The 12,882-nt window shown below is 48.2% G+C and overlaps 1 protein-coding gene across 5 annotated transcripts in view; it reads right to left on the bottom strand.

Annotated features, from left to right (window-relative positions):
• Nucleotides 1-12,882, bottom strand: part of LOC307083196 (CASK interacting protein 2) — a 45,532-nt gene that overhangs the window by 15,783 nt on the left and 16,867 nt on the right. For all 5 annotated transcript variants that reach the window (XM_079747024.1, XM_079747025.1, XM_079747026.1 and 2 more), the window contains exons 3-8: nucleotides 11,210-11,261; nucleotides 3,049-3,146; nucleotides 2,735-2,880; nucleotides 2,135-2,230; nucleotides 1,178-1,308; nucleotides 176-284 (exon numbers count right to left, since the gene is read on the bottom strand). In XM_079747024.1, coding sequence (XP_079603150.1) covers nucleotides 176-284; nucleotides 1,178-1,308; nucleotides 2,135-2,230; nucleotides 2,735-2,880; nucleotides 3,049-3,146; nucleotides 11,210-11,261 — 632 coding nt within the window. The remainder of the gene's footprint in view (nucleotides 1-175; nucleotides 285-1,177; nucleotides 1,309-2,134; nucleotides 2,231-2,734; nucleotides 2,881-3,048; nucleotides 3,147-11,209; nucleotides 11,262-12,882) is intronic.

The raw sequence follows: 12,882 nt of genomic DNA, 5'->3' as shown, positions 1-12,882 counted from the left end.
CTCTTCCAATACACCGGGGTCCGAGTTGGATTATATATTTCACGATGTGTACTGGATGTTACCGTTACGGAAGCCATACACTACCAAATGGTATGGTTCTACCAGAGCTAACGCGCAACGATGCTAGCTAGGCCTATCGTCACCTTTGACTAGGTGTGAAGAGTGGCGGACTCACGTCGAGCAGAAGTTTGACCACCTCCGTCTTGCCGTAGAGCGACGCCTCGTGCAGCGCCGTTCCCGCCTTGGTCGTCCTGTTGATGTCAATACCTGCCTTGAGGAGCAGCCTGAGAGAGAGAGAGAGAGAGAGAGATCATTATATAAAGTGTGTAACATATCATTGTGTATATAAGTTGTGTAACATATAATCGTGATATGAAGTGTGTAACACATCATTGCGTATATAAAGTGTGTAACAGATCATTGTGTATATGAAGTGTGTAACAGATCATTGTGTATATAAGTTGTGTAACATATCATCGTGATATGAAGTGTGTAACAGGTCATTGTGTATATAAAGTGTGCAACAGATCATTGTGTATATAAGTTGTGTAACATATCATCATGTTATGAAGTGTGTAACAGATCATCGTGTATATACCGGTAAAGTGTGCGAGAGATCATTGTGTGTGTAACAGAGAATTGTGCTTTTATTCCTTGGTTTTCTTCATTATTAAATGGAGCACACAGTACATGAGTTCTGAATCTGTTGAGATACAACGTTGAACATTGGGGCTTCTTTCGCATCGAACATGACGAAATATCCCTTCCATGACGAAATATTTCCTTTCCCTGATGGAATATTCCCCGTCCCTGATGAAATATTCCCTTTCCCTGATGACCTGTATCGGAGCCAAGAATCCACCTCCCCTCCGTCCACATGCTCACATGACACCTCATACCGAGCTGTGATTGGTCCACCCAAAAGGGAAGGAACAGGTGCCTTTATCCGGCCTCTGAACACATATATACAGTATATATCTGAACATTTTCTTCTTCTCCTACTCTTCTTCTCCTACGTCTCTGCATCTACCTCCCCACACATTAAACCCCATCAACACCCGCTGGCTGCATCAACATCCAAACGTATGTGATGTACGACGATGTGGAACGAACGTATCAACATATCGTCGGAGGGCAGATTTCAGTCCATAAGCGCAACCCCAAAACGGCGTCTCACCGGATGATGTCCTGGTGTCCGTTGCGTGAGGCGAGGTGGAGGGGGGTGGTGAAGGCAGAGTCAGACTGCTCCTTCCTCTCCCCCTCCAGCAGAGCCACCACCATGTTGCTGCTCAGCAACAGCTGGGCCACCTGCACACAAGTCAGAGGACCGGGTTTAGACTGAGAGACCATGAGGACGCCAGGGAGTCAAAGCAGTCAAGTCGGCTTTATAAGTATCACTCTCAATCACCTTTACAAATGTCAAAGCACTTCACAGGCCCACATATAACACGTAACCCCTTACCCACTGCCCTTAAAAGGACATAAAAACAGAGGGTAGGATCCTTCCAGACAGCCGAGAACAGTACAGAATATAGAGAACATTCAATGTTTTGACTATAACTGGACAAAGCTGGGGGAACACATTAAGCTAGCGAGCCTTCAGTTACAAATTAAAGCGCTATCCACTGGTAGTATTACGCTCTATTTGTTGGTCTATTTGTAGTGAGTGTTAAGCTAATATCAGCCAGGGTTGGTAAGCTCCTAATGGTGTGAGGTCACGGGAGAGAGAGCAGTGTGATCTGTAATTGAACGTCACATTACTTTCTTTTAAAATATTAGGACCAATGGGAAGGGCTTATGTCACAACCTCATCTCTCTTGGTTATTACCGCTCCCATGTTGTCCATGGTTCTATATTCTCAACACACCGGACAGATGCATCAGAAGACATGCTAGAAAGATATGCTGATCACTCCTCTGGGAGAGGGAGGGATGGAGGGAGAGGGAAAGACCTCGAGAGAGAATTATCCAGCATGACTCCATGATCCAGCGATGTGGGACATGCACAAACACATTCTGTCTGCAATATTGCAGACATACTGACACACACAAACACACACAAATTTCACACACACAGACGCACATACACATACAAAGGCAGACAGACAATTACATAGATTGACAGGTTGTCTCACCTTGACTCTACCAAACTCGCAGGCCAGGTCCAGAGGGGTCTTTTTAGACTTGTTCACCAGACAAGGGTTCGACTGATGCTGGAGTAACATCTCAGACTGTAGAATATACAGAGTTATAGATACAGTACTGCATAGAGTTACATTGATATACAGTTATATGTGGTTATCAAGAGTTACAAAGATAAATAGAGAGTCCACCCAGCAAATCGTAATGTTTTTACTGCATAACGTTCAATAGAGTTCTATAGAGTTATATTATATAGAAGAGTCCTCCCACCACATCATAGTGTCCTTAATGTATATAGTTCTATAGTTAGAGTACATAGAAGTGGCCACCCACCACATCGTAGTGTCCTTAATGTATACAGTTCTATAGAGCTACAGTATATAGAAGAGGCCACCCACCACATCGTAGTGTCCGTACTGTATACAGTTCTATAGAGTTAAAGTATATAGAGGAGTCCTCCCACCACATCATAGTGTCCTTAATGAATACAGTTCTATAGAGCTACAGTATATAGAAAAGGCCACCCACCACATCGTAGTGTCCGTACTGTATACAGTTCTATAGAGCTACAGTATATAGAAGAGGCCACCCACCACATCGTAGTGTCCGTACTGGGCGGCGAGGTGCAGCGGGATCTGTCCGTCCTGGGAGGACGTGTTGACGGAGGCTCCGCAGCGCAGCAGCAGCAGCACCGCCTCCGCCTTGCCCTGCCACGCCGCGTAGTGCAGGGGCCGCATGCCTGACACACACACACACACACACACTTAGATACACACACCCATGGACGTGTGTGACTGTACGCGTGTATGTGTCTGTGTGTGACTGTACGCGTGTGTGTACGTGTGTTTGTGTTTGTGTACGTGTGTGTGTGTGTTTGTGTGTGTGTGTGTGTGCGTGTGCGTGTTACCATTGCTGTCCTTGATGTCAACAGTAGCCTGGGCGTCCAACAGGGCCGACAGCAGCTCAGAGGTTCCTGTCAGGGCAGCGTGGTGCAACGCAGAGAACCTGTAAACACACCACAGACAGCCTGGTTACTAGCCTGCTGCTAGCTCCCTGTTACTAGCCTGCTGCTAGCTCCCTGTTACTAGCCTGCTGCTAGCTCCCTGTTACTAGCCTGCTGCCAGCTCCCTGTTACTAGCCTGCTGCCAGCTCCCTGTTACTAGCCTGCTGCTAGCTCCCTGTTACTAGCCTGCTGCCAGCTCCCTGTTACTAGCCTGCTGCTAGCTCCCTGTTACTAGCCTAATGCTAGCTCCCTGTTACTAGCCTGCTGCTAGCTCATGTTACTAGCCTGCTGCTATCTCCCTGTTACTAGCCTGCTGCCAGCTCCCTGTTACTAGCCTGCTGCTATCTCCCTGTTACTAGCCTGCTGCTAGCTCCCTGTTACTAGTCTACTGCCAGCTCCAGGTTACTAGCCAGTGGCCAACTCCCTGTTACTAGCCTGTTGCCAACTCCCTGTTACTAGCCTGCTGCCAGCTCCTGGTTACATTCATGCAGCTTTCTCCTGGTAAGCAGCCTGCTGCTAGCCAAACCAAAAACATCTCCCTGAAGAAGAATCAAGTCAAGATGGGAACCCCAAGGCCTAGCCTGGTAACCTGGCGAGCTCAAGTCTATTTGCTCTGGCATTGGTGTCTGGCCCCCCTCCCATTCAGACTGATTTTCAGCAGACCTGGACCGGGCCGGGTGAATCACAAACATTTATTTTATACGGGGCGGGTTTGATATGATGACTGTACAGAGGAGCGCTCTATGGGAGCACCGTTGAGGGATTTTCATCAACAAACTAGATGGGTCTTCACTAATCTGATTGGCTGTAGATCCATCCAGTTGCGTCTGCAGGCATTTCGGTTTGAGCCTCCCCTCAGCCGAGGCCGGCTGAAGGGAGTCAAACTCCTACAGACGCCCAGTTGGAACATGCTACCCAGCATGCCGAGCGGCAGGGATTAGCTAGCAGGGAAACAGAAACCAGGCAGTTGGTTTGTTGTTTAAAACTCTAAATTTGAAACTATCCAGAGAACCACAACTCCCCCCCCCCCGACACACACACACACACACACACACACACACACACACACACACACACACACACACTCACAATGGTTTATTAGGGTTTCATTAGAAGTCGGTATAAGGGTTTCTATAAAATAATGCTCTTAAAGCTATCAGAGCAGTCGAATTTGTTGCTTGTTTGGGTTTGGGGTTTGGGTCTGAATCTAACTGTGTTATTGTGTTTGTGCATCTGAAATTGTGTACTTGAGTGGTTTGATTCTGTGTATGCATGCTTATGTCTTAGTGTGTGCATCTGTGTGTGTCTTTTTGTGTGTGTCTGTGAGTGCGCATGTGTGTGTGTGCAAGTTTGTGTGCTTGTGTCTGCTGGCCTGTGGGAGTGAGTGAGTGAGTTAGTGAGTGATTGTGTGAGTGTGTGTATGTTTGAGAGTTTGAATTTGTTTGTGTTGGCATGTGTGCGTGTTTTTGTTTGTGGTTGTGACTATGCCTGTCAATGTGTGTGTGTGGGTCTTGGAGACATCACAACAGGAAGGATGGTGGTGCTGCAACCCATCTTCAGGGTTGGGGGTTGGAGTTAAGGGGGAGTAAGGGTGGAGGTGAGAGGGTGAGGGTGGAGGTGAGAGGGTTAGGGTGGAGGTGAGAGGGTGGAGGTGAGAGGGTGTGGGGGGAGGTGAGAGGGTGTGGGGGGAGGTGAGAGGGTGTGGGGTGGAGGTGAGAGGGTGGAGGTGAGAGGGTGTGGGGGGAGGTGAGAGGGTGGAGGTGAGAGGGTGGAGGTGAGAGGGTGTGGGGGGAGGTGAGAGGGTGTGGGTGGAGGTGAGAGGGTGGAGGTGAGAGGGTGGAGGTGAGGTGAGAGGGTTAGGGTGGAGGTGAGAGGGTGGAGGTGAGAGGGTGTGGGGGGAGGTGAGAGGGTGGAGGTGAGAGGGTGGAGGTGAGGTGAGAGGGTGTGGGGGGAGGTGAGAGGGTTAGGGTGGATGTGAGAGGGTGTGGGTGGAGGTGAGAGGGTGGAGGTGAGAGGGTGTGGGGGGAGATGAGAAGCTGGAGGTGAGAGGGTTAGGGTGGAGGTGAGAGGGTGGAGGTGGAGATGAGAGGGTGTGGGGGGAGGTGAGAGGGTGGAGGTGAGAGGGTTAGGGTGGAGGTGAGAGGGTGGAGGTGAGAGGGTGTGGGGGGAGGTGAGAGGGTGGAGGTGAGAGGGTTAGGGTGGAGGTGAGAGGGTTAGGGTGGAGGTGAGAGGGTGGAGGTGAGAAGGTTAGGGTGGAGGTGAGAGGGTAAAGGTGAGAGGGTTAGGGTGGAGGTGAGAGGGTAAAGGTGGAGGTGAGAGAGTGGAGGTGAGAGGGTGTGGGCGAGGGTGAGAGGGTTAGGGTGGAGGTGAGAGGGTGAGGGTAGAGCTGGGAGGGTGGAGGTGTTTGTGGGTGCCAGTCTGTGAGACAGATTTCTAATTCCCAGACAAGTCAAGGCATGGCTTGTATAAATCACTTCTCCTACACAACACACAGCAGGACAGGATGTTAACACGCTCTCTAAACATGTTATATAACTACCCTAAGACGGATAGGCTGGCAGACAGACAGGCAGACAGACCGGGAGACAGATAAAGAGACAGATCTCTACTCTGCGAGCACTCTTCTTTCTCCTGCCACCCTCTCGTCTCCCCTTTCCTCCCCCTTGACGTCCCCTCTTATCAGAAGAGAGGGAGCCCAAGGACAAGAGACATACAGATAAAGAACGAGAAACGCACACATACACACACGCACACACACGAGAGAGAGAATTGAGCACATATAGCAAAGTAAACATACAGACAGAGAGAGAGAGCAAGACAGACAGAGAGAGAGAGACAGTGAATGAGTGTGTGAGTGAGTGTGTGAGAGTGTGATGTGTGGAGACAGAAGATATATTTATGGTGGTATAGGGGGGGGTTGTCATCCCCTTTAGAGTGGAATGTGCTGGGGTAGTATATCACACAAAATGTCACACACACACACACACACACACACACACACACACACACACACACACACACACACACACACAGACTATTTGAACTATAAGTTGTTACTGTCAGATATGATCTTTAACACTAATATAATAATGTGTTCAACAGTACCACTTCAGTAAGTCCACATGATATTAATGTGTTCATCGACTCTGAGTCTATATAATAATGAATGTATTCAACAGTGACTATAGTAAGTCTATATAATAATGTGGTTATCAACGATTAGTACATTGAGTCTATACAATGTGTTCAACAACAGTGAGTACAGTATGTCTATATAATAATAATGTGTACTTCAACAGTGACTAGAGTAAGTCTATATAATAATGTATTCCTCAACAGTGAGAACAGTAAGTCTATATAATAGTGAACAGCACCTCTACAGTTAGTCTTTCAACCATAATCACCTGACTGACTAGATCGCCCACAGAAGCACAAACACTGGGACACTGAACTCTTTGTCCCTTTACCCAATGACAGGAAGTGCCAGGAGGTGACAGGAAGTGGGTTTCCTGGACTTTTCCATGTAAGAGGAGGGGGTGTCCACAGGAGTACTTGAATCAGAACGTTTACGAGAAGTTCTTTATGAGTACAGATCCAGACAAGCTGGCACAAGCAGAGCAAACCACACACACTTTAGACTCAAACACACACACACACACACACACACAGACACACCATGTGTTACCCGCATACTGTACCTCTGACACATGATTTAAATTAGCCGTACTACCAAAGTGCTTAGAGGTTTTACACGATTCTTCATAATATTCTATTCCATTCTAGTATTTCACTTCCTTGTTCCCGGTCTAGTTATTGTTGACAGTGTTTTAGCCCTACTGTGTTACAACTGGGGCACTGCACCAGGTTAACGCACTGGGGCTCCCATTGGGGTACTGGGAAAGAGCATTTTAAAGAATTTTGAGCAACTCTCCAATATAATCAGATGCATTTCACAAGACGGGCCGCAGTATCAATTGCATCCCTTTGCTGTGTCATCGGTAGGCGTAAGGAAGTGTACTGTCACTAAAAGCTGTTTTGGCAATAAATAAAAAACACGCCAATGCCATTTGCTTTGACTCCGCCCGGAGTGCCAAGGCGCATCCCGGCAGATGGTGCTAACAAGTGTGCGTTCATGAGAGGTCCTGGATCTCCAGCAGTCAGCCTGTCTTCTAACAAGTCGTCACCTGAGCAGGGCTCAGCATACTACCTGGCACACACACACACACACACACACGTCCTCTCTGGACCAGTACACACATGACCACATTCCACAGTCCTACTCCCATTCTGATTGGATGCTGGGATTACTGTCAGCCTCACGTGTAAATTGATAAAGGTGTCAATAATTGTATGGGGGGATTCGATTAATATGATTAATTTGTTTACGTGTCAAGGTGAGAGATGTTTAAGTATATTTAAGGGTTTGGTGAATTTCTAGGTGAAAATCTAGTTGGACTATTGACATCGTATGTCCGGTATTCTTTTTGCAGAAACAGTTGATTTTCGGGACATGGATTTCTTTTAACAATGCGGGTATGAAGCAGTTCTCTCTTATTTGGGCATATATTGTAAGTCTGTAGTGCCTCAACCCCTACATCTACAGCACAGAACTCAAACACTTGGAGCTGTCCATCGTCCAATGAGAAAAGGAGGACGGTACAAGTTTGAATGTGATTGGCTGAGCGGCGCTGCGATTGTACAAGACGACTCTGACGCTGGCCATCGTCGCCCTCTCCCTGTTTGTTGACCAAGCCGGTAACCAGTGACAACCATGACCTCATCAGGAAAAAGGGACACAATGTGAAGTCTTCACAGAGGAGATATGAAGCACACAAACACACACGCAAAACATACACGTCAAATACACACACACACACACACACCAGACACGAGGGTCAAATAACCACACACAAACACGCCAGACATCGACACAGAAACACACGTTCAACAGACACCTATGCATGCCAGACACACAAACGACACACACACAGACACACACACACACACACACACACACACACACACACACAGCTGCAGTCTGTCAAAAATTGCTGGTGCTAAACAGAATGCATCTCTGACTCGACGAGTTGATGTTGTTTGAACTTGGTCATGCAGCACAAGAAATATCTAGCTACTCCAATGTGGACTTTTGCTTTTCATGTTATCAGCCTCACTTGTGAGTCTCTCGGGTTGAAAGCGTCTGCTGAACCACTGAATATTAAATGCATACATGACATGCAAATGAGCATACTTGATTCATCGTCGCAACAACCAATGAATACTGGCTGCAGTGATGGGAAGCTGCTGGGAACAAGGAAGTTGATATGAGTGGTTCATAATATGGGTGTTTCCGCGGTAACTGAAGTTGGCCCGGCTGGAATCTGGGCTATGTTTCTACGGTAAGAGGGGTTAGCGTGGCTAGACTCTGTGAAGTTTGTCTCCATGGTAACTGAGGATGGGTTGGCCAGGTCTGAGGTGGATGCTACGTAGCCTAGCACGGCGCCAACGGCCCGATTCAAGATCTGAAGAATATTCTGCTTTGAGATACACGCTCCCTACGGAGGATACAAACACATGCACGCACGCCCGCACATGTAGACACATACACACGTCCACACATGCACACACACACACACACGTATAAATAAATATAGTAAATCACACCACCCCACCCAGGGAGTAAAGAGCTAATTAGCTCTGAGACGCTTACTCTGCTAACTCAACATTTCATCACAGTCATTAACCAACGCCTAGCTCCCTCTCTCTCGCTCGCTTTCTCTCTCTCTCTCGCTTTCTCTCTCTCTCCAGCTCTCTCTCTCTCTCCAGCTCTCTGTCTCGTGGGCGGGTGGCCTGCCCCAATAGCAGTGTGTTGGAGCCCTGCAGGCAGACAGGATTACTATCTTATCTAAAGAGTCTAGTTCAACCCCACCCCAACCCAACACACGCTTTAACCCTTTGACCCCCGATGACCTCTGACACTGCCAGGCTCTACTCCCTGCTTCCCTCAGAGGAGGGAGATAAAGTGAGGGGTAGGGGAGGGAGCAGGGGCGTGGTGGAGATGGAGAAGAAGGAGGGAGGGAGGGAGAAGTAGGAGGAGAGGAGGAGGAGCAGGAGAAGGAGGAGGGAGGAGTAGAGTGGGAGGAGAGGAGGAGGAAGGGGAGGTGGAGGATGAGAAGGAGGAGGGAGGAGTAGAGGGGGGAGAGGAGTAGAGTAGGGAGAGGCGGAGGAGGGGGGAGATTGAGGAGGAGTTGTAGAACAAACACTTGAGCGGAGCTAGTGATATACTGCTGCTCAACACCTCCCTCTCTCCGGGTGGTTGATTGCTCCCTAGCCCATCGTTTAGGGAGGGTTGTGTTGACTCGGGCTGAGCTGAAATATCCCCATTGTGTGTGCGTGCGTGTGTGTGCGAGCCCCTCATCGCAGACACCCTGAAGAGGCCCTGGAGTGTTTTACGAGCTCTGCTTATCGACCAGCGCCTCCAGGTATTGAGTCCTTCATGTGATTTGGATCAATCACAGATATATTCTGATTAACGAGATGGATTTCTTATTAATAAGACAAAAGTGTGTTCACTGCGGCAGAATTTACAACCAACGAGAATTCTACTGAATTCTGGACTAACTCAAACGTTTCGGATGCTGCAGCCCGCAGGGAACGACAGAGAGAAATAAACAGAGAGAGAGAGAGAGCGCAAGAGAGAGAAGGTGGGAGAGAGAGAGAGAGAGCAAGAGAGAGAGAGAGAGAGAGAGAGAGAGAGAAGGTGAGTGAGAGAAGGTGAGCGAGAGGGTGAGAGCGAGAGAAAAAGAGAGCAGAAACTAACAAACCCTCAACTCTTGGGATGAAACAGCTCCTCTTCTTCCAAAGAGAATATTAATATTGATATTAATATTAATGAGAAGAGAAACTTCCTCTATGCCAATACACAGCGAAGGGAGGGGAGGGAGAGAGAGGGGGGGAGTGGAGAGGTTTAAATAGTCAGCATTTCCGAGGCTGTCTGGGTAACAAGGGGTACGTAGACAAACTCCCACGCCCCGACTCAGTAGGAGTGAGAAGTTATAACCAGTGTGTTGAGATGCGTTTCCTCAGTCACCATCATCTCCACTCAAACCGTCTTTCCATAACAATCTTGGTGTGTCAAGTTAAAATGCAACACCCATTACATGCTGAACCACAGTGGGGTGAACTGGAGACAGGAAACCAGCACATTCCCATGAAGGAATTATGGATATTGCAAAGGGATTGCATTCATATTTCATGTAACATCTGACGGCCCTGAAAAGCGAATATTTTAGGGAAGCAGACAACTAGCAACTCCTAGTGAATTCAGACTCATGACATTCTGGGCAAGGCAGTGCCCAGAATGGGCACTGCCTGGGTAAGTCATCTTCTATAGGAGTCTGGGTAAGTCATCTTCTATAGGAGTCCTACAGGTAGGGGTCAGATCATCTTCTATAGAAGGCCTACAGGTAGGGGTCAGATCATCTTCTATAGGAGGCCTACAGGTAGGGGTCAGATCATCTTCTATAGGAGGCCTCCAGGTAGGGGTCAGATCATCTTCTATAGGAGGCCTACAGGTAGGGGTTAGATCATCTTCTATAGGAGGCCTACAGGTAGGGGTCAGATCATCTTCTATAGGAGGCCTACAGGTAGGGGTTAGATCATCTTCTATAGGAGGCCTACAGGTAGGGGTCAGATCATCTTCTATAGGAGTCCTACAGGTAGGGGTTAAGTCCTCTTGGAGGCTCTCGGAGGCCGACGGATAGGGGATAGGTGAGGCTTTGAAACTATTATTCTGCATATTGTTGCCCGATCACTAGACATACAGATTAAATTAATGGCCTATCATCTGGTGACATCACACTCATTTTAGCCAATCACAAACAGCGATTCAGTCTGTCCAAGCCTGTCCACATGTGACGGTTTAACAACAGACTTAACCATCTCTGCAAGCATCCCGCTCTGTGACAAACGCCCGTGGTAGAGGGGAGACTGGACCTAACATGGCTCCAAAATGGCCAGAGCCGCTGGTAGGAGCGGTGGACTGGCCCTCTCTGTTATCACTCACCCATCAGTGTCCTGGTAGTTCACATTCAGCCTCTTGGTGGAGCCCAGCAACTCTGCAGAGAGAGAGAATAGAGTTTAATATGTAACCCGTTAATTCCCTGTATAGTGTTATTGTTCTAATAGATCATCCCTGGTACTCCCTGTATGACTCATGTTTTAACCCTTCTATAGTACTGCGTTAAGTTACCTTTCTTTAAACTGCATTGTGTTTGGGGGTAGGGAGACGGTTGGGGGTCTTCATTAACCTTTGACCCCAGCCTGACCCTTACCCTCTGATGCCCCCCCCCCCCCCCCAGACAAGGACAATGAGGCTGTGACCTCTATGCAAGCACACACATAGCCACACAATCTCGCTCTCACACACAGACACACACTCTTTACCTCTCTCGCACTCTGTCACACAACTACACTCTCCCTCTTACAAAACACACCCACATACTCTCTTGCTCTCTTCCTCACTCTCTTCCCCCAGGGTTTGTGGCATCTCTTTGATAGTGACCCGGATTCTATAATTACCAGGAAACACAACCACACATACACACGCACACGCACGCAGAGCGAGATAAGGATGAGATGAAGAAAGTTAGACCGGTTGCGAGAGTATGGAGAGATTGGTTGCGAGAAAAAGGAGAAGAGAGAAAGGAGAAGGAAGAGATAGTGAAAAGAGAGAGTAGAAAGAGAGAGTGAAGAGAGAGAGAAGAGAAGAGAATAGAGGGAAGGGAGGAGACAGCCAGACAGACGGACAGACGGAGATAAGGAAGATAGAAATGAAGGAAGCAAGAGTGAGAAGATGAGCACTGGTTAATGACGTGAGAGAGATGAAAGAGGTGAGAGAGATATTTATCTGTCGTCATGTCACAAAGGTTAACCCGTACTAAGCCCCAACCCCCAACAACGGTCAGGCTTCCCGTCACGGGAAGCCTGACCGTTGTTGGGGGTTGGGGCTTAGTACGGGTCTCACATTATGTCAACAGATTTATAAGGCTGTTTATGGGGAGAGAGAGAGAGAGAGAGAGAGAGAGAGAGAGAGAGAGAGAGAGAGAGAGAGAGAGAGAGAGAGAAAGATGCACAGATATGGAATGGATGGACTGCATGATGAGAAAAGAGGGAGGGAGAGAGAGGCAGATACGAAGAGTTTAGTTTAATTGAGCAAGAGGGAGAATGACATACAGAATGATGAAGAGACAGATAAATAGAAGATGTGAGGCAAGAGAGATGAATGCAAGTGTGTGAGAGAGAACTTGAGAGAAGGGGAGAGACACAAAGTCAAAGAGACAAAGAGATAGAGAGATACAGTTGGACAAAAGGAAAAAGACAGAAAGAGACACAGACAGACAGAGAGAGAGATGGACACGCAGAGCGATGGGCGAGTTCCAGCCTGTTTCGGTCCATCTGTAAGCCTTCCGTATCTTCCTATATTTCCACCCGAGTGTTTAATGTCACATGGCGTCGCCACAAGAATGCGAGCGGCGGCCATTCCAGCCGTCACCAGCGCCAGCTGACCGGCGAGGTCGTCGTTCGTAAAAACCCAAACTAAATTTAGACGTCCGGCGAGTATCAAATCTATGATTACGCCTTCTGCCTCCGTACCGGGACACGCCTTAGAATCATTTTTGTTTTGTCCTGCGAGGAATAGGAACTATTGGAACAAGGCCACGAAACACGCCACGCTCA

This window comes from Pollachius pollachius (assembly GCF_949987615.1).
Source record: "Pollachius pollachius genome assembly, chromosome: 11".
Classification (NCBI taxonomy): Eukaryota; Metazoa; Chordata; class Actinopteri; order Gadiformes; family Gadidae; genus Pollachius; species Pollachius pollachius.
This window is presented reverse-complemented; position numbering and strand designations above follow the sequence as displayed.